The following is a 27,601-nucleotide window of genomic DNA, read 5'->3' as shown; positions in this document are numbered from 1 at the left end:
GAGGACCCTCCCGTCCCATCCCAGCGGGCACGCAAGCCCTTCCCCGTCACTCACTCTTGCATGACTTCCCGTCGCTGCCCAGGCTGAAGCCGGAGCGGCAGCGGCAGGTCCGCGCCTTGTGGCTGTTGGCCAGCAGGCAGATGTCGGAGCAGCCCCCCGGCTTCCCGTACTGGTCATTCTCGCAGGCGTGGCTTCTCACTGGGGCAGGGTGGAGGGCTGGTCAGCACCCCTCGCAGCCCCCATGCCAGGCCTTGAGGAGGCTTCCTGAAATCTGACCACCCTCCCTCCTGCTGCAGTCTCTGTGCCCATTGCTCCCTCTGGGGATGTGGAAGCCACAGGACTGGCATTGCTCAGCCCTGACACGACCCAGCCTTCAGACTCTCGCGTGGGGACTTCTCAGGTGGTCAGGGGACAGAGTCTCATGGCTGCCCACGGCCAGGTGCTTCTACTCTAGACCAAGCCTGGGACCTGGGAGAGGTGATCCAAGTCCTGAGCAGAACAGGGGCAAGGGCTTCCTGGGGGGGTGGGATCTGGAGGCTGAGGGCAGGAAGGGGCGGCCGGGGAAGAAGATGGGTGAGGGCAGGTAGTCTGGGGTGGATGACTAGGAGAAACAGTCATGACACGAGAGAATCGGGGGTTCCTGGAGGGGCCGTGGAGCCCCGCTCACCTCGGGGCTGACGCCGCTGGTGGTAGATGTGGAGGGCACCTCCCTTGTCCACACGGGTGACGACCTGGTACTCGGTGCTGTTGAAGCGGTTCACGCGAATCACGCTTGTCTTCTGCTGGGCGTTGGCATTGTCCGAATTGGTGGCGTAGAGATAATTCTCAAACACGGTCAGGCCATATAGGTGCTCGATCTGAGATGGGCAGGCAGGAACGGTCAACATGAGAAGAGAAGAGAATCCTCCCTCTGCCCTTGGAAAGCCCCGCAGCTTCTCATCCAGACATGGATTACTTGCATTCCCGAACTCATTCCACAGCTGTCTAACTCTGTGCTGTGCTCCTATCTCCTCTGGACTATCCTGTTCTTGAGGTTTGCTTGTCAAATCCCACCCATCCCCCACAGAGCATCTCTTTGAAGGGCTTCTGGAATCTTCTAGCCAGAGATGATGGTCTCTCCTTCCACACTCGATTTCTGGCTGTAATCCACTGTCTGGTGATTTGTGGATTTCTTCTACCCTCTCTGTTCAACGCCCTGAGGGCAGGAACCACATCGCTCTTAGAATCCAGCCCACATTCGATGATGGGAAGATGCTGCACTGAATTGGGGTTGGGGCCTACACTCTGTTCACAGAGAACATTCTTAGCCTGCCTCTAGCACCCCGCTTTTGGGAGGGTTGAGAGGACAGAATGGCCCCAAGCCAGCCTGGTAACAGCCCCTGCTACCTGCGTCATGTATCTAAGGTAACCCACTGTCCAAGACTGTCCATTTTGCCCAAGACTGGCCCAGGGGACTTCCAGGGCGAACCCTGGGACAGGCAAATCGAGATGGATGGTCACCCTAATTATCCCAGAATAGAGGTGCCACCTCTGAGCTGGAAGGGCTTCTAGTCTAGGCTCAAGTGCTATTTCCCAGCTGTGTCACCTCAAGCAAATCACTTAACTTCTTTGAACCCTGCCTTTTTTCAGCTGCTGCAAGGGGACTGAACCATCTGCCCACTTATTTCCAAGGAGGTTGTTGTAAGGATCAAATGAGAAACGGGAAGTAAAAGGTGGTCTCTGAGGTGACTGTGGCCATCTGAGCGGAAGCCGCATCCTCTCCTTGCCCCCAGGTGCCCCCGCCCACCCCCCCCCCGACCAGAGGGCTCAGGACAACCGCACTCCCGTACTGTCCCCCGCCTCCCGGGAGGCCTGGAGAAGGGCTCCCCGGCCAAGACGTCCTCCTCACCAGGATGCCCTGGATGATGGTCTGCCGGCCCTTGCCCTCGTAGTCCACCACCTCAATGTAGTCCAGGTAGGCGTCGGCCCAGTAGACCAGGCGGCTGACCAGGTCCAGCGTGATGCCGTGAGGAAACACAATCTTGCTGTCGACCAGCTTGGTGCGGTTCTGCCCATCCATGTCACAGCGTTCCACCTTGGGGATCTGCCCGTAGTCAGTGAAGAACACCTTCCTGCGGGCAGACGGCACACTCAGTGGGGTCTGGACACGGGGCACCCTCCCTTCTACCACAGCCTCTGCCTCCCCCTTCCAGGACCGGCGCCCCTTCCTGCCCCACTCACCCCATAGCAGGGTCCAGCGCGATGCCCTTGGGGTTGTAGAGCTCCAGGTCTAGCAGAGTGACACACGTGTCCCCGTTTCGGTTGCAGACAAAGATCCTGTCGTCGATGTCATCCACAAAGTAGAAGTTGCCCGTCAGCCAGTCGATGGCCATCTGTTCCACGTCTGGGGAGTGTGAGTGAAAGGGCTACGGGGGAGGTCCTCCCACAGACATGCCCACCCTCTGCTGGTGCAGAGCCTACCGCAGGAAGCTCATCTCCTCTGGGGTGCCCTCCTTCACCACCCAGGCCATGCCCATCTCTCCTCCCTGAGCTCCTAAGGGAGCTATTGGCAGTGGCACATTTTGCCTTGTTTTCTTGGCCACCCTTCACCAATAGGGTCTCTCCAAAGAGAAGTCTCTGAGACCTTCCACACAGCCCTGCTCCCCTGCTGAGCTCAGGGTGGGCACCCAGGGGCACTGGGTAACCGTTGGCTGGTTGGCTGACGGACGGGTTTCCCAACTCCGGCCCTGCGTGAATGTGACCATCTTTGGGTTCCAAAAGGCAGTGAGGACAGGTCCACTAGCTCATTCCAGAACTTTTAAAATCTACTTTTACTTGAGATAAGAGCACTCAGGCTAATAAAACATCACACATCTCTGCTTTTGGCTGGACTTTCACCATCTTTGTATGGCGAGTCAAGTTAACTGGCGCCAGCCCGGAGCACTGACTGGAAGCTGTACGGGTTGTATGACTTTTAAAAATGGAAAAGCAGGGCATCCATCAATAAATCCCATCTGAGAGAAGAGCATGTCCCAACATGGGGCCCAAGGAGATGGAAAAGGGCAGGTCCACGGTGGCGAAAGACTGGAACCAGTGACACAGGCCAGACTTCGTGTACTCACTTCCACTAGCCCGTTTCTTCACCGTCCCTATTGCTCAATTTCCTCCAGTCCTTGGGAGGGCGGGAAGGAGCGGGGAATGAGATACAGGGAGGAGGAGGAGAGAGCGCAGAGGAGCGCTATCAAAGGGCTCTGAAGGTAAACCGAAGCATGGTTCAGAAAGTGGGGGAGCTTCAGAAGGGTGGGAGTCGGGGAGAAGGATGGAGACCAGGTGCCCACATTCAAAAGGTCTACTGGGCCTTTTAAAAAGGGCCTAAGAGAGCAGGGATGGAACAAAGGCAGCAGGAAGTCTAGGAAGCAGGAAGTCTGCGAATGGGACCCCTGCTGGCCTCCTGGGGTGGGGGAGGGGGGCTCCTTCTCTCCAGGACCCACTGGCTCCCATCTACCCACTGCCCCCTGCAACGACCACTACCAGACGTGATGCCTCTTGCAGGCTGGGAAACTCCCAAGACAATGACTCCCCGGGACCCCTGCCTTGCATGCCACTTCCACCAGTTTCCCCAGCAGGTAAAGCAATCTTTGGACCACCTGGCTTTGGCTGAAACGTCCTTTTTTTTTTTTTTACTGAAATCCCCACTAGCCAAGTTCAACCTGGTAAGAATTATTTGATCCCTGCACAGCCACAGGTATAAGGACGGGGCTTCCTGCTCCTCCCTCCCTAACCCTCCCCTCTCCCCACAGGGCGTCAGGGGCTGTTTCCTAACAGTGGGTGCGGGTGGGGGGCAAAGGGAACAGGAACGTGGCTCCCAAGGAACTTGGCCAGGCCTGACACTGACTCACAGTCACAGGACTTGGGCTGAGGCAGGAAGGGAAAGAGCCAATTTGAGACTCTCATCAAACTAGTTTCCTCTTCAGGTCCCCGTTGAACCCTGCCCCAAGATGACTGGAGAAAGAGGTCCCAGGGATGAGGTATGCCCCGTGACTGCTGATGTGCCCCTAAACTCAGTCACCGTCTCCTCTGGGCCTCAGGACTGCCCCATCCTGACGAGGTCAGAGACAGGGGGCAGGGCAGCCCGGATGCCTGGGTCCCAGGCCGGGGAGGAAGAGGGCCCAGTGCAGGCGTTAGGCGAGCAAGCTACCCCGCACGGTTACCGCAGGGAAAACAGGTGAAAATGAACGCTGCTGGGCCGTGGCCAGAGGAAACTGGCATGTGGACGAACCTCATCGTTCGAAGTTGTTTCCCCAGCACCAGCTGGTGCAGCTGCGTCCTTCTCTCCAACTTCCTGAGGCTTCCCTGAGTCACTGCCCAGCTCCAAGGCTGGCAACTCCCTGCCCCTGTTCCCCCATCCACACTTCCCTTGGCAAGAGGGGAGGAGGAAGCAACCTGAAGGGATCTGATGCCCCCCCACACCAGGTGCAGCTCCACCCTCCCCTCCAGCCTCAGGATGTGCCAACCTTCAAGCCTCCCTCCTGGCCTGGGTTCCCTGCAGTTCCGGGAAGGCAGGCAGAGGGATCGTCCCGCTCTCAGATATCTATCTACCCCTGGCTGGTCTTCCCTTTCGCCTCCCAAAGGCCAGGCAGGGCCCCGCGCAGCAGCCGGAGAGGACCTGGCAAGAACTGGAGGCCCCAGCCCGGCCTGGGCTCCCCTTTGGTATTTTTGCAGCTGGAGACGATTAGTTGCAAGCAAAACTCCTTTGTCATGCAACCTCCTCCACCACGTTATTTTCCTCTCTTCTGAAGTCCAGACTCCTCTGCCTGCCCCCACCACATACACTCACACACACGCACACACGCACACGCGCACACACGCTTGGCCACTCTTCCCACTCCAAGTGGAGTGAGATGGGCTCAACGTGGGAGAGGGCGCCTCCCCTCCCGGGCTCCCCGCAGGCGGCGTCTGGGCCACTGCCCGCAGTCCTGGGGCATGGAGGGAGCACGTGGCGTCCTGGGCTTCGGTCTGGAGGACCTGATATCCTGGCCCTACACACCCAGAGGGCAGCCGGCGCCTCGTGGCCTAGCTTTCTCAGGACTGATCCACCTCGCAGATCGCTGCAGAAGGGCTCTGGCCAAAGACCCCAAAGCCTGAAGAGAGGAGAATCCTGGAAACCCAAGGGGAGGGACGCTGCGTGGTGGTGGGAGGAGCCTGAGGCTGCTCCGCGGGCTGCGGGGTTAGGGATCCCAGCGCGGAGGGGGAGGCTAGGAAGCTGGAAGGGCAATGAGACAGAGCACAGACCACAGCCTGCGTGGGATGTCGCAAAGGACTTTCAGTTCCAGGCCCAGAATAGCCCTGGGCTGCGCGTTTCTAACTGCTGAGCCCTCCCTGCGCCCCCCACCGCGACGCTTAGCGCGCGGAGCTCCCACAGCCCCGGCTCTTCTCAGCGTCTCTATCCTTCACATCATCCCAGAGGTGTCTCCCTAAACCGCGGCTGCTTTTCCAAAAACAACAGCCCCCACCCCATTCCCAAGAAGACCTTCGTGCAGGATTCTAGTCACTCTTCCTAAAATAATTCTGGGGAAGGAAAAGAGCCTCTATGCCTTGAGGAAATATCCCCCAACACAGCCACACACCCAAAGATTGCAGACTATGGTACAAGGCCCCTGGATGAGGAAGGAAAATCCCATTTCCATCTTAACCGCATCCCCAGTGAACACACTGGGTTCTTGCCCTTATTCCAGGAAACTCCCTGCCTTTCCCACCCCTCTGCACCGCCCCGGCCTAGCCAGGCTCCAGACACGGACAGCCTGGGCCTGACTCCTGGTTCTGTCACCTTCCACCTGTGGGACCATGGGCACGTCACTTGATGTCTCTGAGTCTCAGTGTGCTGATCTGAAGAATGGGATGGCGCGTTAACAGCGCTCAGCACGGGGCCTGGCACACGATAAACATCCCACAACCGGGAGCTGTTGTTCCCACCGTCACATGGTCCTCCCTCACCGCAACTCCATCCTTCCCTACCTCTTCCACCTGCGCCTCCAGCCAGAGCCCTGTGGCCTCCTGACTAAAGGCAGGCCCTCCAGGTGGGCAGTTTGGGGCTGACACCTACTCTTTATTCTTCAAGACGGTTCAGGCCCCCGGAAGGAAGATTTCTGTACTGCAGGCGTCCATAAGCCCCTTTCATCACAGCCCGTTGACCTGACTACCGATGCTGTGAAGGCAGGGCACTGTCTCTCCTTTGTGTCCCCAGCGCCTGGCACACGCGTACTGATTCATTCCACAAATATTTGGTGAGTACGGAGCGCTCACTCTGTTGTGCTAGAGCTGGGACTTAAGTTTTTCCTCTCCTTCCCCTGCCGGGATCCTCCTTCTCTGGCCTGAGGATGCCCAAGACAGTGGGACAAGAGGTCTGTCAGGCAACCTTCGTGCTTGTCAGAGCCACTCTGGGATCTCACCCAAGGGCGGGAGGAGACGCTTGGGAGTCGGGGCCTTTGCAGGTAGAGAGGAGACCGCCGCGCAGGCCTGGCCGAAGCTTTGCTACGTGGCGTGTCCTCACGCCCCCGTTTGCTGCCGGGTCCTGACTTCAGCGCTTCTTGTCCTATCAGCAGGTCTGGGGATCAGCCACATCGGGTCAGCTCTGTCCCTGGGCCCCCTTCCAGACCCTCTCCCCTCCCCTGCCTGGCCCGGGTCCACACAGGCTCTCAGTCCTGGGTCCTGGGGATGAGACGCTTGGACACTGCAGCTCTGATTCAGAATCAGAACCAGGGTCTTCCCACGATTGGGAAATTCTTGCTGGGCTCTAAAACACATCTCTCTTGCTTAAGTTACTTCCTTTGGCTTGAAAACAGGGAGGGGGTTGTTGGGAGCAGGCTGGGTGGAGAGGCAACTTCAAGGAGACAGCGGGGGAGGAGAGGACTGGGCTGGAGCGGTGCCGGGAGACACAGGGCTGGCCTGGCCAGGGAGAGGAGAGAAGGGCCGTGAAATGGTTAGGAAACGCGGAATGAGAGTGGGAAAAGCACCGGGATGCAGGGGCCCAAGCCCAGAGTGGGCTGGCGAGAGCCCCCAGTATTCTGACACCCAGCGGGTGAGAAAGGCCAAAGAAGCGGGTGGCAGGTTTTCATCCGTGACACTGGAAGTGTTCTGTAGGCCGGGGAGGGGGCTGAGAGGGCCTGGGGGGCCCAGCTCGGCGGGAGGACAGCTCCGCTTCCAGCGGGGAAGCCAGCTCATCAGACCCAGCGGAGCTACTCTCTCCCTCTCTCTCTCTGCCCCACCTCTAGACAAATCACTGCCCTATTTCCTGTTGTGATTTTAAACACACACACACACACACACACACACACACACACACACACACACACACACACGAGGGAGGGAGGGAGGGCGGGCGGGAAAAGTGAAGTTGGCCAGCTGGACTTGGGGACCCATTTCGCAACCTTGCAGCCTAGGAGGCCTTTTCTAGGCCTCCCCACCAACCTCCTCCTTCCCCACGCAGCACGGTGCAGGGAAGAAACCCCAGGACCCCTGAGGGCCCCTCCAGAGCATCCCCTCATACACAGCCCCAAACGAAGTGACTTCAGCAAATCTTACGTCCTTCAAGGCCTCTATACGCGGCCCCAGGACCACCCCCTCACCACACACACATCTTCCCAGGGCGCCACTCCTGCCGTCTGTGCTCATTCTTTCTACTGTGGAAACATTCTCAAAGCTCAGGGAGGACAGGTCAGAGGCGTGAAGCCTAGACGATGCAGGGCTGTGGTGGGGTGGGGCCAGGTAGACGTGACCTCCAGCCCTGCCCAGGAGTGGTCCTCCAGGGGGCTGGACAGGGCCTGAGGTTCCTTGAGAGGGTGGTCAGAGGTGGGGGGTAGGGAGGGCAGGCCAGGCCTGTGGACCCCTCTGGGCCTCAGTGTCCACAACCTCAGTCTTCCGTCTGTTCCTTTCAGAACGCTTATGTTCGCTCTGCCGCTTACCTACCACTTCTTTACATCAACTCACTTGTATTTTTCTGCCTCCTAAACAATCTGTGGACTCATAGACTTGATATGCTAGTTGTAGGAGTTTCTTAACGGGTATTAAATAAAAACATAACTATAATAATAAAAATGCATGTCCATACACAACCTAAAAATCAAGGCCCTCCCGCTCTGGGAAAGGCAGTAGTAAACCCTGGGGGGTGGGCCACGGTCCTCCCCGAGGGTCTCCGGGCTCTCCCCACCATGCTCTCCAGACACGGGATCAGAGTCCACACAGACCTCCCTGTCCTGCTGGGGCAGCGGCAGAGGCGAGGATGGACGCTGGGATTACATCCCAGGAGCGAGGGGAAGAGATGAGGACTGAGTCCCCAAGAACTACCCCCCCACCCAGGCCAATGAGAGACACGGGCTGGGGGAGGAAGGGCTGGGACACACACGCACACCCCCCACCGCCAGAACGAATGGGGATGTGGTGAGCGGGTCTCTCCCCACTCTTGAGTGGAAACAAGAGGGAAGGAGCTGCGCTCAGATGGGAAAAGGCAGGACTTCGCTCCGAAGCCTGTGCCGCAGAGCCTCTCATGAAGCCACAGTGGCCGCTGTGGAGGCCTGGGCGGGGCCCTCCGAGGGCTCAGGACGCAGAGCAGGTCCGGCTCACACTTGCCCCAGGACCCATGTGAAACAGGCTCACTTCCTGGCCTCCTTCCTTCTTTCTATTCTATTTCTGTTTCCAGAGTTTTCTCCAGGGCAGGCTCCCCCTTCTTCCCACACCAGCAGGCGGGCTTCTCCCTGTCGCGGGGCTCTGGGCTCCAGCACCTCTCCCTCGTCAGACTCCTCCCTCCCGTGCGGGGCTCGGCCCAGGGGTCCGATGGAGGTCACTGGCCGCCGAGCACGGCACGACTGCAGGGAGGGACCCCGCAGAGGGCAGAGAGAAAGCAGGAGAGAGCAGCAGCCTTTCTTCTCCCTGCCCCTGGGGGAGCTCATGACAGGCCAGCAGGCCCGCGCGCGCGCCCAGGTGAGTCCTGGGACCAGCCAGGCTGCGCAGCGGGGCGGAGCCGTCAACCTCTCCTGGGAAGGGGGTGAGCCGGGGCTGGCGGGAGGGTGCTGGGGAGAGACACTTCCGACATCCCCAGCTCAGGGCCCATAATTAGTTTGTGGGATGAGAGCAAAACAACCCTCCTCAGGGTGACAGCCAGACACTCAGGCGGCATGGCGCGTGGGGTGGGGGCAGGGCAGGAGGAGGCGACAGAGGCCGGGGCAAGAGGAACCCATGCATTCACCCCAGGAGCATTTCTTTCCAGAACCTTCTAGTCTCCCCTGGCCTCCTGGACTCTGCCCCAGAGGGGCCCAATGAATCTAGCAGCCTTGGAAGGCAAGGCTCTGTTTGTCAAGGGAGGGGTACCCGCCTGAGGTTATTTCCTGCTTCTTCTGGGGAGGAGGGCGGCAGGGGGGCCAGGCCAGAGCAGAGGCGGGAAAGGTTCCCACCAGGGCACCCTACCAGCCGCCCGTCCACAGGCCCGTCAGCCCATCGGCTGCCCTGAGGCAGGGCCAGGGAGGGAACCGCTGGGGCCGTGTGCCCGGACAGGCCTGCTGGGTGGGGCTGTCGACAAGGAACAGGGAGAAGGCGGCTGTCTCATGGGGTCTCACCCTCATCCCAGCCTACCTACCGTGGCGTCCCCTGAGCGACCCACCCCTCACGAGCTCAGGCGGCCAGGCGCGGCAGCCCCCAGCCCAGCACTCCGAGGACGACGGGTCTGTCACAGGTGAGCCTCGGTCACCAGCAGCCCAAGGACCCTACTGGGACGCCCTGGAGGGGCTGCCGCCGAGGGGGGGACCGCGCGACGAGGCTACAGGGGGGCAGGAGCTCTCAGAGGCACCCCTGCTCCTTGCAGAACGGAGCCCTTGTGTCCTCCTGCGATGCTCTTCTTCTGTGGGGACCATCGCGTGGGGACCCAGTGAAGGAACTTCAAGATATTCTAGACAGGCCCCAGGCTCACCACCCTAAACGCTGTGTGCACTGGCCTCTAGTTACTTCTGGCTTTCACTTCAACTTATCTGATCTTGCCAGACAAGCTCAAACCCATTATGCAGATTAGGAAAGCAAAGCGGAGACAGGGAGTTCTGGTGTACTCAAGGTCACTGATCAAGTTTCTCTCTCTCTCTCTCTCTCTCAGGGGTCAGATCAACCACAGGCCAGACCTCCCCTCTCAGCCCCGTGGTGCATTTCCTGGAAATGTGATGATGCCAGATGTTTTGTTTGTTTGTTTAGCAGCATCTGAGATGAGCAGGACGGCTCCAGGCAGTGGACCTACGCCCTGGCCCCATCCCCAGCACCACCCCACCTTCCATGTCTGAGACAGCAACGTACAGCCTAGGGAGGGAGACCAGAGGGGAATATCCCCAGCGCTCACAGCTCCTCCTCTGGGCCCATTCCTGTCACAAAGCCCCCCACCGCACCCCCGAAACAGCCCCAGGACCCTCACAGCCATGCAGCAGCAGGGAGTCTGTCCCGGTTCCTCCGGCTCCAGGCCCCTTCTCTCCCTTGCTCTGGCTCTCGCTGTGTGGGAAAGCCCCTCTGAGGATTCATCAACACTCCTCCCTCTGAAAAGGGACAGTCCCTGGTCTCTGGAGGTTGACCAGTCATTGCCCCCTCGGCCACTTCTCCTGGGAGGCCCTTCTCTGCCCTGAGCCAGAAGTGCAGAAGCCATCAGAGACTCAGCTCAGAGAGACGGGAGGAGGCACAGCCGTCAACTCCGCTCCGGCCCCAAGCGCGTGTCACCACGTGCAACCCCCTGCCTCGGCCTCGGTCAGGAGCTTTGGTCTAGGCTGCGGCCCCAGATCAGGGTCATCCTGTCTATCCCTCTGTCTCTGTCCCAGACAGGCTCTGTCTCGCCCACCTCCCCCGCCTCCCCTGCGCTCCGAGCCGGAGCAGGTGACTCACGGTGCAGGCTGAGGGAGATGTTGATGGTGTGCTCATCCACGAAGCCCTTCAGGCCAGGCATACGGGCACACTTGAGCTGCGTCTGGGCAGCACTGTCCCCGACGTGCACCCAGCACACAGTCTCGTTGGCGTAGCTGAAGTCCATGGCTGTGGTCTGCCGTGTGCTAGTGGGCGTGATGGTAGAGACCTGGGCCCCACTCAGGTACGTAGCCAGGATGTTCTGGGAGTTGGCAATCAGCAGCACAGGCGGCCGGTCCACTGGCTCTGTAGACGGAGGAGAGAAGGGTCAGTGCAGCAAGCGACCCCGGCACCTCTCCAGCCACTTCCCACCAGGGAACAGCACTGGGGGCGCCTAGCTTTCTGGCCACAGGTGAGCCCACCTACCGTTCTTGGCCTTGCAGGAGCGGTTGTCTGGCTGCAGCAGGTACCCTTCCACACAGCCGCATGTGAAGGAGCCGTCTGTGTTGGCACACAGCTGGCTGCAGGTGCCGTACACCGAGCACTCATCAAAGTCTGCCAGGAGAAGGCGAGAGCGTGGTCATTTCCAGCGTGCCGAGGGCAGGGAAGGGAGTGCCCCCAGACACCACAGGGGTGTGTCCATCCCTACAGCTACTTCGGAGGACAGGCTGGCAGAATCTATTACAATAAGAAACGTGGAAACTTCATCACCTAGCGAGTCCAGACTTGGACTCCACCCTGGAGAAATATCCACACATGTGTAATTATCCATTCAATCAGAAAAGGTTTCCTGAGCACCTACTATGGGCCAGGTACTGTCCTAGGCTCAGGGGATACACCAGTGAGTAAAACAGATTCAAACTGCTATCCACATAAAACTTCAATTCTGATAATAAATGAAATATTGTTATTACAATAATAAAACAAAAAGGCATGTCACCAGAGCCAGTGCAAGGGAAAGTGGCCGGTGCTACGGAAAACCATTAAGCAGGGAAAGGGGACAGAGAATGCAGGCGGTGGGGCTGGGATTTTAGGGCAGTAGGGACAGCCTCTCTGAGAAGGTGGCATTTGTGCAAAGACCCCAGGGAGGTAAACTTAAAACAGAAAAGTCTGCATTGTTTGTAACAGACAGAAACTGGGAACAGCTTACGCGTTAAAAGGGAGATGGCCAAGAAAACTGTGGTAATAGTCACATATCACAGTGGTTTTTAAAGGGATGAGGTAGATCTCTACAATATTAACGTGGGAAAATCTCTAGAACATATTGGGTGAAAACACTGAAAAAAAATATGTACAGTATGATATTTACATAAAAAAGATCACATGCACACAAACAGTACTTTCAATTAGATCCTCCGTGAGGATGTGTATACATGGACAGAGAAGGGCCTGGACGGAGAGGTAGCAAAATGCTAACAGAGTCAACCTCCAGAGAAATGGGAAAGGGACTGGAACGGAAGACGATTCCGGAAGAGGATTTGTCAAAGGGGACTTTGGTTTTATCTGTAATGCTTTAATTTTTTTCTTTACAGAAAATTCATATGTGACCTATATAATTTTTTTTCTTTGGCCACACCACGCAGCACGTGGGATCTGAGTTCCCCGACCAGGAATTGAAGCCGTGCCCCCTGCACTGGAAGCACGGAGTCTCAACCTCTGGACCACCGGGGAAGTCCCTGACCTATATAATTTTTAAGATGAATTTTAAAAGGTCTGGTGGAAGCAAGTGGTTAGGGCCCACAGTCATGCCCTGAGGCTGTAAGGCATGTAGCCCCGCCTCCTGTCTTGCACCTTCCATCACGTTCTCCTCCCCCGTCCAGCCCACCGCCCCCGGCCCCCAGCAGGCCCCCCACCTCCAGCATGCGCCCGTGTGCCCACTTACCTTTGCAGGTCTTGCCATCTGCCTGTAGCTGAAAGCTGCTGTTGCAGTAGCAGGTGGGCCCGCTGAGTGTGGGGACACAGTGGTGCTGGCAGCCCAGAAGAGAACACGGCGCTCGCTGCTCTGTGTGGGGGCAGGCAACACACACTCAGGCCCCCAGGCCTGGCAGCCACACCCAGACTTCAACCTTCCCCCCAACCCTTCGGAAACCCCTTCCGAGGCCTGCGGTGTCAGAGATGAAGGGGCTGGGGAGCATCAACTATGATCTGTAAGTGAGGACACTGAGACCAAGGGTGGGTAGGAGACAGGTCCAGGGTCACACGGCCACGTACGGCTTAGAACCCACAGCTCCCTGCTCCGGCTGCCCTGGGCTCCCCCCGTCCCCGTGGAGAGGGGGTCTGGCAATTTGCTGGGGTCAACAGGAAGCGGGGACGGTGACTCTCACCCCCGTCACACGCCTCCTGCCTGCGCTGCCCAAGGACTACAGGCTTGGTTTCAGGGCTGAGGGTGAAGAACTGGCATGGAATCGAGTCTCTCCGTGCAGGAACCCAGCTCTGGTCTGGAGGCACCCCTGAAACCCATCCCTTAAGCCCTGGACGCCTCAGAGAGAAGGCCCAAGGTCCAGGTAGAGGGGAAGAGAAGAGGCAAAACTGGCTCCCCCGGGATCCTTCTCTAATCTTCCTCCTGCCACTGACCCACTTCCACGGGGGAGACAGAAGGGAATGAGACAGGAGGGGGAAGAGGTGGGAGAGCCGCGGGCCCCCCCCCCCGTCCCGCCCCAAGACCAGCGACCCAATTAATGGCCTTGCGTGGGGCCAGGCGGCCTGGCCACAAAGACCCTTTTGTCCAGCTGTCTCACACCCCTGCTACCCCCCTCCCACCTAGGAGAGAGTGCTGCCTGAGATGCTAAGACGTTTAGAGGCACTAAGCCTGCCAGGAAGAGCTGGGATGGGGGGCCAGGCCCCGGTTATTCCCTCCCCTCCCCGCCTCCGCCCGAGGGCCCAAATGTGCCGCCCCACCCAGCCGTCCCCCACAACGTGGGGAAAGAGCGCTTGTTCCGGAAACTCTACAAGAGTTTCTCTTCTGGATATGGGGTGGGAGGATGACGAGGTCCAACTTCTATAATATCAGAGAAGGACGCTCAAAGCCTAGGTTTTTGAGGTTTTTGATTGTTTTTGATACTGACCAGGTATGCAAAAGCAGGCAAACTTGAACATGCACCATCCCATAAGATGGGACGTGCGTGGCGACTGAAGTCAGCCCCTAGGCCCACACTCTGCATCCCATTCCAGAAGCTTCAGGCAAAAACATGCAGAATCAACCAAAGGAAAGGATAAAAATCTTCCACAAACTCCCTTGCTCCACACTCCCTGCCCTCAGTGAACAGGATCCAGATGTGTCTCTTCCCACAGGCAGATGTTTTCTGACACACGTTACAGACACAGGACACGGTCCCCACCCCCCAGGGAAGATGGCCCCGCACCCCAGGGCTTGCCTAGGGCCTCACAAAGCCAGCCTCCTGCTCCCGATCCAGACCTTGAGGGCAGCAGAAGTCCCGATTCTCTGACTCGCAGGCCTGAGGCCCTCCGCCCACCCCACCCCCCCAATCTGGGAATCTCTTCCATCGCTCACGTGAGATCCAGACTCTCCCTGGGTCGTGGGGGCCTCCAGGGGAAGAACTGCAGAGCCAGTGACCTGAGCCACAGGTGGGAAGGACGTCTGACCTATCATTCTAAAGTTCCCTCCTCAGCCTGGGTGACTTTCCCATCAAGCAGCTTCAGAGAGCTTCAAAGATCTACACTTCCTGGGAGACACTTTTGGGGGCCCTGGAGGGGGAAGCAGGCGAACAAAACTCCAGACCGCCCTGTCCCAGCTTCAGTCACAGCATCTGCTCTTCTCTGTTCATACTCACATAAGAAACCATTTGAAGACCCCACTATTTACAAAAATAAAAACTATGAAAACGCTGATCTAGGACAAAGCTCTCATGTCACAGGGGGGAAACTGGGGACTGGAGAGGGAGAGTGGTGTGTTGCACACACAGACAGAGAAGTGTCCAGGCTGCAGGAGAGCAGGACAAGGCCTCCTCACCGCCGGAAGGCGCGAGGACCATCCTCGGATGGCAGGCCTGCACACCCACCCGATGCCGGGCTGAGAACTCACCGTACCCTCCTGGCACAGAGGGGTAGAAGAGCCCTTACCTCGGCAGTGGGGCCCCTCGTCCGACCCATCCGCGCAGTCCTGGACCCCGTTGCAGAGGCGGGACATGGGAATACACAGCTCGGTGCCCAGGCAATTGTGCTCATTCGGCTGACATCGCTGGGTCTTACTCTGTGGACCTGGGGGCAGATGCAAAGGCCAGCGTGACCACACTGGCTACAGAGGCTGTATGGCCAGTTGTTCACTGGGGGAGGGGTGGGGAACTGAGACTGGGGTTTCAGGCACCTGCACTTTTCGGATCTCAGGAGCCCTAGGGCCTGGTTAGACTCTTCAACCTTGAGATCTTCTACGCCATTCCCAATAGTAGCCACACACCTGGGAGCCACCAGGTTGTGGGGAGAACTAGGTTTTAGCAGAGAGTCCACTTTCCAAATGCCCCACCCTGTGGACCCCAATGCCTCCTCATTCTACACTCAGGAGACAAAGTACACCTTCTTCCCATAGCTCCCCGGGACACAGAGCCTGGGGCTGAGAGCTGGACCGAGTCTTCTAGAACTGCACTTTCCAATATGCAGCATCATACCTGGTTATTGAACATCTGAAATGTAACTAGTTTCAGCTGTTAGTATAAAACCCACACTGGCAAAAACAAACAAAAACAGACACACGAAAAAACAATGGGAGTTCCCTGGCGGTCCAGTGGTTAGGACTCGGTGCTTTCATTGCCACGGTCCTGGGTTCAGTCCTGGTCAGGGAAATAACATCCTGCAAGCCACGTGCCTCGGCTTCGAAGACTTGTACAACAGCCACAGAAAAGGATACAGGAGATCTCACTAATACTTTCATACGAATAATATACTGAAATGATATTTTTGATACACTGGATAAAATAAAGTTAAAATTAATTTCACCTAGTTGTTTTGACCTTCTTGAATGTGGCTACTAGAAAATTTTGAAATTGTATACATGGCTTGCATTATATTTCTATTGGACGTCCTATTCTAGAGCCTCAGCCCCAGAGCATCCTGCCTGATGGAAGGCTTTGGGAACGGTCATGGTTGTGGCCCATTGGTGACTTCTCGATACTTCCTTTGTTGCCCAAGCTGATGGGCTGGGGGGAAGGGCATGGTAGAGCTCCTCAGGGGATTCTAAGGAGGCCAGGTGATCTAAGATGCTGGCTGAGCCTGTGGTAGACAGACCATTGCCCACTGGATCCCAAGACTGGACAGGGCGTGAGCGAGTGTCTGCATGTGAGTGCACCTGTCCACCTGTGCCTGGTAGGAGTCCACAGGAGTCCACACGCACAGGTGAGGGAGATGTGTACTGTGGAGTGGCGTGGTGTGGAGTGAGGATGAATCTGTGAATCTCCGAGGGTGCTGGTGCTTCTGGCCTCAGTCTGTGCATTTCCACGTCCTTTTGGGAGCGAGTGTGGGCTTGTGTGTGTCTGGGGGCATCTGTAATGGTGCAGGTCGCGTCTCTGCACCCCATTTCAGAGTGTGGACTCCGCGTTGCTGTGAGAGCATGTCTGTGGCAGCATCTGCCTCTGTGTATGTCGGGGTGGGGGGGGTGAGTCAGTGCCCGGGAGGGGCTGAGTGTGCGCGTGATGGGTCCAGGAGTGTGCATGAGTGGGGAGTGTGGGGATGTATATAGGTGGGGTTTGCACCAAACTAAAGGAATGATGGATAAAAAGAGCCAGATGTGGGCCCTCTGCAGGGCTTTCTTTATCCTAAATGCCAAGCACTGGGGTCAGAAACGTGGGACATAAAGGTGGCATCAGACAAGAAGCCGCTCCAGGCTGAACCACCCCACCATGCAAACACTTGCTGAATATCCCTGGCCCCTACATCTCCAGGGCTGGGTATGGGGGTCAGGCAGAGAAAACTGGTGGCTCCCTTTCCGGCCCTAAAATTACTCCTAATAATTATGGGTGAGGGTGTGGAGATGGGGCTGGGACAGGATAAAGCCGGAGAGAAAACAGAGACAGACCTAGGAATGCTGGGTGCCCTAGACCCTGGCCCAGATTAGGCGAGAAGGGGAGAGGCTGAAGGTGGGGACTCTGCCAGCTGCCCAGGACTCTAGGGTCCCGCCAGCAAGTCCTCCACCCCCCACTGGCAGGGTAAAGGCTGGGTGGGGACCTTTCTCCCAGTTTAAACAGCTGCCTCTGATTACACCACTTACTGAGCGCAGGGGGAGGGGGAAGGCGGGAAACCGCGCAGGGGTGGGGTTTCTGGTACAGAGACTGAGCGAGAGCCAGTGGCCTTTGGCCTGGAAGTCTGAGGACAGGAAGGGGACCCAGCAAGACCCGGGGGTCCGGAGGCTCAGAGGTGGGAAGAGGGCGGATGAGCCAGGAGGAAGGGAAGCCTGGGCCTCTCCTTCCAGCAAAGCTGTCAGCCCAGAGAACACAGTCTCCGGCAGGCTTGGGGGCATAGCGGCTGAGCGAGCTCATTTCTGAGCATGTCAAGCACCCTGTCGGGCTCTTTGAAGAGGGGGAGAGGGCAGCTTTAGCTGTGTCATTTACAAACAATCACAGAGCAAGGTCCACACCAGGCTAGAGCTCAACTGTCCTCACCCAAAAGGAAAAGGGATAGATCAGTGATGTGGGGGAGGGATCCAGGAAAGGTACTTACAAATCTCAGGAGCCTCGTCAGATCCATCCGGGCAGTCCCTCTCACCATCACACCGCCAGCCCTTCGAGATGCAGGTGACCTGGTCTCTGCAGGCGAACTGCTTGGGACTACAAGTCTTAGGGACTAGGGCCAAAGGAAGAAAACAGGGGTGTGAATGAAGGATGGAGGCCAACTCTATGGCCTTAAAGCCCTCTAGGGCTCCTCCTCCTTCCCCAGCATCCGACTCCATTTGGCCCAGATTCTGACCCACAGTCCAGGTGCTGGGGGGGCAGGTGGCTGGAGGGTCACGCCTGGAACACTGTGTACCTGCGAGGGGAGGCGGGAAGGACGCAGGGAGCACATTTTATCACCCCCACTCCGTCCCGAAGGCGACTTATTCCGTGCGCCCTCCCCTAGTCCTCAGGGTCAAAGCCCTTGTTGTTCCCTGTCACGCTGGTCAGACACCAGCACCCCCACTTTGCTGACTGAGAGTGATGGGGCACTTGGGCCTTTGACATGGTTTCTCTTTATCTTTCTCACTATCTCACTAGAGGTCCAAAGCTCGTCTTTTCTAACCTCTCTGCTCCTTCACCCTCTGGGACACTCTTGGTCCCTGGAACCCATCACCCCGCCCATCTCCAGCTCCTAACCCCCGGGCCCCCAGGTGGGATGTGTGTTTGGGGTACCCTTTGCACAGCCGTGGCTTGGAGATGGTATCGTCACAGGAGCCCTGCCTACACCTCCACTCTCTAAAGACACAGCCTCCCTTGCTGGTTAGACGTTCAGCAGATGCCCTCAGAGGTAAGAGGCACCAAAGATTGCTCAGGATGACAGAGTTGGAGAGCCGAGGCAGGGGGGTGGCTGGAGTGACCTGTAGGAGCTGGTTTTAGCCCAGCCAACCAGTGAAGTTCCTATATCCAGGACCTCTTTGCCATAACCCCTCACCCCCTCCAGCCTCCCTCTGCTCCACCCCGTTCTCTTACCCCATTCTCCAGGCATGAATTCACGATGGTAACACTAACCCTCACTGTTACCTCAGTATGTGCCGGGAAATGTGGTAAACTAGCTCTTCCCATGTATCATCTCGTTTAATCCTCTCTAGACCATGACAACGTAGGTCCTGCTAATACCACCACTTCCTAGATGAGGAAACCGAGCCTCAGAGAAGAGGGGGTCACATAGCAGGCAAGTGACGAAGTCAGGACTCAGACCAGCTGAGCCGGCTCTACGCTTTCCACCAGCCAGCGCGCCCCAGCCTCCCCACTCCCACCGAGAGGGTCTCAGGAGCGGTTCCTCCCACGGCCGTCACCACGCCCTCCACGCCCTCCGCAGGAAGCCACGCCGGCCGTTACCCACCCCCACCCCGCAGTCTCCCAGGCCTTCATCGCCTCTTCCTTGGCCTGCGTCAACCCCGTTTCCCCGCGGCTGTCTTGCGCTGGAGACCGGCTCCGTGCCAGGCACTGTCCTAGGCACTGGGGTGCCAGGGAGGGCCGAGACGGCCCCTCAAGAGCCAGAGCACCCTGGCATGACCGCGGGGCAGAGTGAGCTCAGGGCTGGGATGCAGCAGGAGGAAAGTATGTCAGGGCTCTGAGCAGGGAGGGATGAGTCCGAGGGGAGCCACACTGGGAAGGCGTCCTCCCTCCCTGACCCCCAGCTCTGGCAGAGGGGACTGCGCTCAGGCCCCTGGCCAGGATGAGAGCCGAGTTCAGGAAACACATCAAGGATGGCCTGGCTAGGCCCCCCGCCCCGGAGTCCCCCTCCCCTCCCCACCCCCCAGCAGGGAATAAAGGCCCCTTGAGGAGGTGGATAATACTGAGTTCATTGCCCCACTGGGCCAGCTGTGAGGTCTTCCCGGGGAAGCGGCCCGCCAGCCTAGTTAGCATGCTGGAGAAGGGTCCTCTTCCCCTGGCCAGCCGAGACCGGCGGGGGGGGGGAGAGGGGGCTGGACCGGGATTCAGAGGCAGATGGGCTGCCTGGAGCCCAGAAAGGCCCCCGTGCCGCCGCCACCCCCACCTGGACTCAGTCCACGCCCCCGCTCCTCTCCAGGGTAGAACTCACAGCCCAGGCCTGAGGTCACTGGTTGGTCACGCCAGTCTCCCCTGTGTTCCGCGTCCCGGCCACGATCCCCTCCTCCTTTGGCCCTCACGTTGTCCCCCCCCCATGTTTGGCCTGAACGCGACAGAGGAAACAGCAGCTGGCAAACTCGGAAAGCTGGAATGAGGGAGATTCACAAACCAGATGTGTTCCTGCAGAGGGGAGGGAGTGGGGGATGGGGTGAAAGGCAGAAGGGCGCTCAGGCCCCGTCCCCCCGCTTCGGGCCGGGGCAGAGGGGCTGCGGCGGCACAGCTCTGAGGGCCAGGGCCGCACGCGGACCTCGAGGGACGTGAGAGACCTTCCTCTCTGTCAGGGATGGTGGAGAAAGCCCTAGGAATCTCAAGATCGAAGGCCGAGGCCTGTCTTTGATTTCCTTTGGGCGAGAGGGGGGGAAAGAAACAAACAGCCTGCTCTGGGGCAGTGGACACAGCCAAGGGAAGCCGGGCTCGGAGGTGGAGGGAGTGCAGCGGGGCTGGGGTGGGACACCTGCAGTCTGCTCAGAGCCAGCGGCCACCCCACTCCCCCGGGCTGAGGCCGCGGGTGAGGGAAGGCCGTGGGGTGGCCAGTGGTCTCCGCCGCCTCCCGCCCCTCGTGAGACCGGGGGCTTCCTAAGGACACGGGCTAACACTTCCGCACGGTCACTCCGTGTCAGCCAGGAGCGGGAACCCTCTGTACGTATGAACTCATCTAGAGCCTCAAACCCTGTGACGTGGGCACTGCTGCCACCCCCATCACCCAGGTGAGGACACGGAGGCACAGAGCGGTTGGAAACCGAGCGGGTGGTGTCTCACTGGCCGTGACGCGGGAGCCACATGAGGAAGGGAAACGGTCACGGGGGGAGGGATGGCAGGAGGTGGCAGTGGCCTTCAGCGCTCCTCAGAGAGGAGGGGACAGGGTGGAGGAGACAGAAAGGAACAAGAGAGGGAAAAGGGGGGGAGAAGGAGGAGAGGACTAGGGAGGCAGAGCGAGCGAGGTTGCAGGGAGAATGCCAGGACACAGGGGCTGTCTGTTCTCAGCTTTGCCCGGAGATGAATGTGACCGCCATGCTAACTCTGGCCAACACCCCTGCCCCCCCTCAGACCCAGGCACCCAGCCCAGTCATGGCCCCCAGGGCCACCAAGCTGGAGCCAGAACAGGAGGTGTAGGGTTGGGTGTGCATCCAGACACAACACGGACCCCACTGCCCTGCTTGAGCCTTGGCTGTCGTCCGGTCCCATTCTGGGACCTCGGGGCCAGGGTGGGGAGGGCGGCGAGAGCGCCTGACCAGAGAAGAGGGGGAGTCAGGAAAGTACAGCCTGAGGGAGTCTTCTCCAGAGGAGGGGACCCATCCCTCGATCCCCTCGGGAGCAGAGATGGAGGGGAAGAGAGGTGGTGAGATTTCCTAAAGACCCAGGAGACCTGAGGCAGGGTGAGCATGAAAGAGAGCCCTGGGGCCCTTTTTCAAGAGCAGACGCAGCACAGGGAGAGACAGGCTGGGTAACGGGGGCTGTTTTCTAAAAGGAGCCACATGATATGTCTAAGGGAACAGAGGAGCCGGGGGTGGCCAGCGGGTGGCCAGAGGGTGGCGGGCAGAGCCTTCAGGAATCTAAACTTTCAAACATATGGGGGTGGGGCAGCAGGGGCCCCCCAGACCCTCTGCGAGAGCTTTTCACTGAATTTTATGTATTTTGGGTGTTACCCGGTGGCTCCTTCCCGCAGCTCAGTGAGTCTCAGACACATTTTTGTCATTCCTGAGTCTGGGCCTCTGCTTTGCGGCCTGGACGGACAGACAGACAGGATGGCTTGGGCTGCTGGGGGAGGGGAAGGGTCTCCCCCTCCATCCTGAGTCAATATTGACTCAGCAGGACATTAGCCTGACCTCCCCACCATCTTTTCCTTTCCCTACAAGCAAAAATTCAGACTCCTCGCATGCCTCCAGAGGTCAGCATATCTCTCACCAGGCCTTTAGAAGCTCTCCCCACCTACCCCCCGACACACGACACACACAGAGCTTACGTGTCGCAGAAGTTAAAGCTCAAAGCTCCTGACCCGTCCTCCTCACCTTGCTCCAGTTCTCAGGTCATGAGGAAGTTCTGCCAGAAGTCTAACCTCCCTTCTTTCTGAATTATCTGCATTCTCCCTCTTACTGAACCCACAAAGCGTATCAAGTTCCCTGCTTCCAGAAACATCCTCTCCAAAATTAGTGGAGGGGGAAGAAGAGAGAGGAACCTGCAGGAAAGTGGAGGGAGACCTTTCACTGCCGAACTGGATATTCCAAGTCTGTCCCGGGCGGGGAAGAATAACTCCAAAATGGCAAGCACGTGGGAAAGCCCAAGAGAGACTTCTGCTCCCAGGTAGCTTTCAAGATAGCAAGAGGCCTGGACGGAGGTGAATGGAGACAGGTAGAGACAAAGAAAGAGACAGAGACTGAGAGAGACAGGACGGAGAATGCCAAGAAGGATGAGAGAAGAGAGATGAACTAGGAGGATGAGAGACAGAGGTTCTTCGAGGCCAAGCCAGCACACACCGACAGCAGACAGAGGCAAAAACCAAGGAAGGGGTCTCAGCCCAGAGGTTGCCAGTATAACGACACAGTTGTCTTGGGATGAACCGGGAGAATAACATCTCTGAGACTCAGGGTGCGGAAGCATATACCTTGACTTAGGCAAACAGAGGCCTTGCCCTAGCAGTGTCTGACCCATGGGAGACTCAGAATAGGGACCCCTGCCTCCCACAGAACTGGGACGGTGGGAGGAAGGAGGACTGAAGCTCTTCAACAGGGAAGCCAAGGTCTTGGAGAGATTTTCATCTCCCCTGGGGGTGCGAGAGGGATAAATACCTCCCCCCACTGTCCCTCACCTCTTTCCCAGGGAGGTTTTACACTGGGGCCTAGGGCCACTGCACCGGAAGCAATCGGGAGGCAACTGCTTCCTTCTCCAAACAACGCAGGATCCGGCTAACCGGGCTGAAATCTGGGACTGAACAATGGGGCACGGGTCTAGGTTCTTCAAACACTCACATTCAGTACCCAGCTCCACCAGGTCAGGGACCCTTGCATGGTCCCACTCAACCACACTGAGACTCCCCAAAGATCAGAAGCCCCCATCTAGAGCTGGAGGACCTGAATGCTGGAGAGTTCACCGAGGGTGGGGGGAGAGCCCTAAGAGGAGACTACAGAGGGGCAGAAGCCTTGGGCTTGGGGTTCTGATATGCAGAGCCTGAGACCACGGCAGGAGGAAAGAGTGAGGCGTGGTAAGGAAGGGCTTCCCAAAGATCAGCAAGGAGTTTTGAAGAGTTGGGGGGATTTGGACAGGATCTGGCTCTGGCCGGGGCCCACACTGACATCCTTAAACATCCTTAAGAGGCCCAGTAATGGGCAGTGGCTGGGGACAAAAAAAAAAAATACAGAGAAAATGGAGGAAGCGGGAGCAGGATTAGGAGGCAAGGAAGTCTTGACAAGCAGCCTCAAACATCCAAATACCCTTCCATCCCCAAATCGATGTCCCATATGTCCCTGGTTTGAAAGACAAGGGTGAGGGGAGATGTTCAAGGATCTGAGTCTGACCAGGGGAGAAAAGAGTTGGGAACCATCTCTCAGAGAGCCAGGAGGCAAACAACGCAGCCTCAGAACTCACTTAACTGTCCAGCTTGTCTGATAACTGGTAGTGCACTGGCCCCGGGGGGCATGTGGAGATGGGTAGGAGAGAGGGAGGCGGCCAGCCCTCCCCACTACAGAATGTTCCTAATCTCAGCAGGGACCTCAGTAACCCCTCTTCCCACTCCCCATTCCATCTGCTTCTCCATCCTTCCAGGTAACAAGTATACCCAATTCTGTCTACTAGCAGGGAGTGACATTGCTCCCCAAAGAGAAGGGGCCCCTGGGGATTGGGTTCGGGCATAGCAGAGAAGGCAGAAGCGGTGGAGAAGGACCCTGGGTTGCTCCCCTGGAAGGAAAGCAGCAGGAAGGAAGGTGAGACACTGAGTCAGGTAAGCTGGAGCCAGGACGTGCCCTTCTCCGGAAACGAAGGAGAAAGCCCTGTGTCTGTGGGCCTGAGGCCTGAGGGCAGGGGTGGGGCTACAGGAGCCCCCAGGCTGTCCTGGACAACATTGGCCCCACAGGTCTGTGCAGTTTCTCTCTCCCAGCCCCCAGAACGGGGGGGGGGGGGGGGGGGGCACTGATGATTCATACACACTCCTGAGGTGAGAACACTAACGTGTGTCTGGGGAGGGGTCCTCTCCCCAGGACTTGGGATAGAGTTTGGTTTGAGCTGGGGTTACAGCTGTGGGTTGGGTGGAAACTTACGAAAGGGTGGGAGGCCATTAAGGAAAACACATCCAGTCTCCCTCTTCCACTCGCCACTCACCAACTTGGTGTGGCAGATAGAACTGCTTTAGAACCCCCGGGTGGGGGTGGGGGTGGGGGGGAAGCTTCCTGGGGCCATTCCTGATCGGGCCGGGGACCTTCCACAGGGACCCCATCTTCCTGCCGCCTAACTGCATCCACCTTCCCTCGTGGGGTTCTTGATGGGCCACTCTCTCTCTCTCTCTTAAAATGTTTTTCTCTCTCTCCCAGAAGCCGCTGAACCCACATCTCTCTGCCTCAGTTTCCCCTCTCACTTCCCAGGGCTGAGAACAAGAGGAAACAACATGACGAACCGAGCAAGTCACAGGCAAGGCTGGTCTGCAGGGTATTCAGGGCAGAGCCTTTCGCCTCCTCCAGGGCAGATAACGGAGGTGGGGTGGGGGGTGGGTAGGTGGACAGAGTCCCCAAGATGGCATAATTGAGAGCTACTGAATATACTGTCTTTCTGGGCACAGCTACTTCCTGACCCCCAACCTCTCTCCCCAGCCGAAGCAAGTTGGGGGGAGGGGAAGAGAGAGAGATAATCTGGTTTCAGAGAAAAACTTTCCCTGTCCCAATCTGGCAACATTTAGAAGGTGGAGGAGGGGTGCATGAAGGTATTGGGTTCAGATTTTTCCCTGGATGAGAGGACTAAAATGACAAGAAAGGATGAGATCCCACGTCTTCTCAAATCAGGGGCCCAGCCCAGTCCAACACCATGACCCCAGCTCAAAGCCTGAGTAAGACTTGAACCAGTTACGCACAAGTAAGAGGGAAAATAGCTGATATTAAAAAAAGGGAAGAGGGCACCCCATTTTTCCAAAAGGACACGGTTCTAGCCCAAACCTAACTGCAGTATACAAAGTGTGTGTGTATGGGGGAGGAGGGGAAACGGTGGAGAGAAATAAACACAGGAGCAGGGACTCGGGGGCTGCGGGCATAGCCATAAGCCACAACCCCCATCCAACCTCCAGCTCTCCTTCCAGCCCAAACTGTGATCAAGCCAGAAGTCAGGAAGAAAGCAGACTTCCTCCACCCTCCCACCTCAGCATTCCAGGCCATTCTCCAGTCCCCTTCCCCAATGATGACATCTGACGTTTTTCATCTCAAAGCTCCCAGGAATCAAGAAGGAAAATTCAACGTCATAGAGCTTCGCCTGCCCGCACCCCCGACACCCCCCAACACAGCCCTTTCCAGGCTACTGACAGAGGCCCTGAGAGGGGGAAGTGCTCATTTTGGAACCCAGACTGGCAGCCCGCTAGATCCTGGACCCAGGCCTCCAAGGGCCCAGATTCCACACCCAAGCAGGGGGCCCTCCTGCGGCCCTCTCTCTCCCGACCCACAGCCATCCCCGGTCCCGCCTGCCCTCTGCCCAGCGGGGCGCCTCGACCCGGCTCCCTCCTCCAGATTCCGAGGCCACTGCCGAAGGACCCCCGCGCCCCTTTGCCGCCAGTATATTGCAAATCCGGATTCCTTTACCATTCAGATGGGGGGTGGGGGGGTGGAGGATGCAGGGGAGGCAGAGGCCCTCCCCGACCAGAGATAGGAAGAGAAGGCCTCTAGACTCCAGGAGCAGAAAAAGGGGGACCCCTCTTCTCCCTTCCCAGGCCGCTGGTCTTTGTTTGGGCCGGGGGGGGGTCCCAGAAGCACCATTTGCCCAGGGCCCCCATCCTCCAAATTGGACCCGCATCCCCGCCCCCCGTCGGGCCGCTGCTGTGTCAGCTGGACTGGGATAACAAAAGGCACCCCCTCCCGCGTCTCCCTTTCCCATCCGAGCGCAGGAGTGGGGGCTGGGGAAATGGGTGTCCCCAGGGGGCCGCGGGGGCCGCGCAATCTCACTCACCGTCGATAGCGGCCGCGGCCAGAGCGGAGAGCAGGGGCAGCAGCAGCGGCGGCGGGGTCAGCATGGTGGGGGCTGATGCAGGCAGCAGCCCCTCCCCTCGGGTCCTGTGGCTCCTCGCCGTCGCCCCCCCCCAGGTGGGGGGTCCCCCCTTTCCTCCTTCCTCCCTCCTCCTCCTCTATGCTTATCCTACCCTTCAGCAAAGCGCAGCAGGGGCGTGGGTGAGGAGGCAGAGCTCGGAGCCTCTTGGGGAGGGCCTGCAGACGGGGGTGCACCCTCTGCCCCCAAATCCAAGCCCTTCGCCCCCTGCTCTTCTCTTCGTTCCTCTTTTTCCCCCTCCCCGGGCGAAGCTCACAGCCCCATCTCCGAGCCGCCTCCGGCTGCAAAAATGCACAATTGAGAGGAGGCGGGGTGGGGGGCGGGGGGCGTGGACCGGGTGGGGGAGCCTTTGCCAGGGGCCTGATGGAGCGCTGGGGGCTCCCCTCGTTTCCGTCTCCTCAGTGCAAGGGCCTGGAGCTCGCACCACTGTTCCCCGGACCGAGGTGCCGCGGGGCGGGCTGAGGGGGGAGAGGGAGGGGACCGGGGGAGGAGGGAGGGAGAGAAGGGGCGGGGAAAGAAAAAAAGCGGGGGGGGGGGGGAGAAAGAGCTACGCGGCAATCCTGGGAGTGCGCATGCGCCGGTTTGGCGCGCTGCCCTGGGGAGGGGGAGTCAGAGCCGCGACAAGATTCGGGGCTCTGGCCCGCGGTCCGGGAGCGGGGCTGCCCGGGGCCCCGCTGGCTGGTTTGGGGCCTGGAGCGCCCGTTGCCCTGACTGCGCCTTTCTCCCTGGCCTCGAGAGCTGAAGGGGCGGGGAGGGGGGGGGGGTTGAGCGGCTTTTCTTTGAAACTCGGTGTGTTGCCCTAGGATTTCAGGCCCCGTCTGGGGATCCAAGACCGGGAGGTCTGGACAGAGGCCCGATCTCCTGGGGGGAGCCCTGGCCGTGTCTCCCCTGCCTGGGGTGGGGCGGGGGCCGCCCGTCCGCGGGAGGACGCGGGGAGAGGCTGAGCTCTGATTTGGAGACTTTGCAAGACCGGGGCCTGCGGCGGAGGGGGCGGGGTGCGGAGGGGCCGACGAGGCCCGCCCCCATCTCGCTCCCCGGCTTGGAGTAAACAGGGACACCCGCGGGGACACGCCGGCGCTTGTCCGCGCGCCCAGGGCTTGGGGATGGAGCCCACCTCGGGACCCGCCCCGCCCTGCTTGCCTGGCACCGGGCGCGGGAGGGGCAGGCCCTGCTGTGGAGGGAGGTGAGTCACCAGCGGGTGGGGTTGAGAAAGGTCCACCCCCCTCGCCCCAAGAGGTCGGGGCTCATTTTTTTTTTGTTTGGTGTTTTGTTTTTTTGTACCTTCTGACTGGCTTCCCACCAAGTCGGGGTTTTAGATTCCGAGCAACAGGGATTTGGAATAAGATGAGGGACTCCGGACCTCTGTTTCCAGGCCTCGAGTTCTAAGGAGGTGTCTGCTGGGTGCCAGACATTTGTCCCAGCCGGAGTCCGCAAGGGAATGCTGCCTGGAGTCCACAGGGCGCCTGGCGGTTCCCGGAGCCCAGTGAATGTGCTTCTGGCCACTGCCCCCTTCTGGGTGGTGTTCTGAGGCTGCACCAGGGTGTCTGACTTTCGGGTGTCTGGAAGTCAGAGTTCAGGGAGACAGCAGGCGACACTGGCTGCCAGAAGTTGACGTTAGAGGTGAGAGAGGCTTGCACCACCCTTCTCCCTTTTAAAATTCTAGTCAAGGAAAGGCCCCAAATCCCCGCTGCAGTCTGGCCCTGGCAGAAAGCAGAGCAGACTTTTCTGTTGATGGCAGTGAGAGCAAGAGAAGGATCCAGAAG

The 27,601-nt window shown here is 58.7% G+C and overlaps 1 protein-coding gene across 2 annotated transcripts in view; it reads right to left on the bottom strand.

Moving 5' to 3' along the window:
• Nucleotides 1-26,284, bottom strand: part of LRP1 (LDL receptor related protein 1) — a 78,334-nt gene extending 52,050 nt beyond the window's left edge. For both annotated transcript variants that reach the window (XM_057700853.1, XM_057700852.1), the window contains exons 1-10: nt 25,743-26,284; nt 17,506-17,628; nt 14,920-15,057; nt 12,722-12,841; nt 11,266-11,394; nt 10,882-11,145; nt 2,221-2,383; nt 1,889-2,111; nt 668-857; nt 55-198 (exon numbers count right to left, since the gene is read on the bottom strand). In XM_057700853.1, the coding sequence (XP_057556836.1) occupies nt 55-198; nt 668-857; nt 1,889-2,111; nt 2,221-2,383; nt 10,882-11,145; nt 11,266-11,394; nt 12,722-12,841; nt 14,920-15,057; nt 17,506-17,628; nt 25,743-25,806 (1,558 nt within the window). In that variant the 5' untranslated portion in view covers nt 25,807-26,284. The remainder of the gene's footprint in view (nt 1-54; nt 199-667; nt 858-1,888; nt 2,112-2,220; nt 2,384-10,881; nt 11,146-11,265; nt 11,395-12,721; nt 12,842-14,919; nt 15,058-17,505; nt 17,629-25,742) is intronic.
• Between the last annotated feature and the right edge of the window lie 1,317 nt (nt 26,285-27,601).

The sequence above is a fragment of the Hippopotamus amphibius genome, chromosome 12 (assembly GCF_030028045.1).
Source record: "Hippopotamus amphibius kiboko isolate mHipAmp2 chromosome 12, mHipAmp2.hap2, whole genome shotgun sequence".
Taxonomy (NCBI): domain Eukaryota; kingdom Metazoa; phylum Chordata; class Mammalia; order Artiodactyla; family Hippopotamidae; genus Hippopotamus; species Hippopotamus amphibius.
The sequence above is the reverse complement of the archived record's forward strand: the minus strand, read 5'-3'. Positions and strand labels throughout refer to the sequence as shown.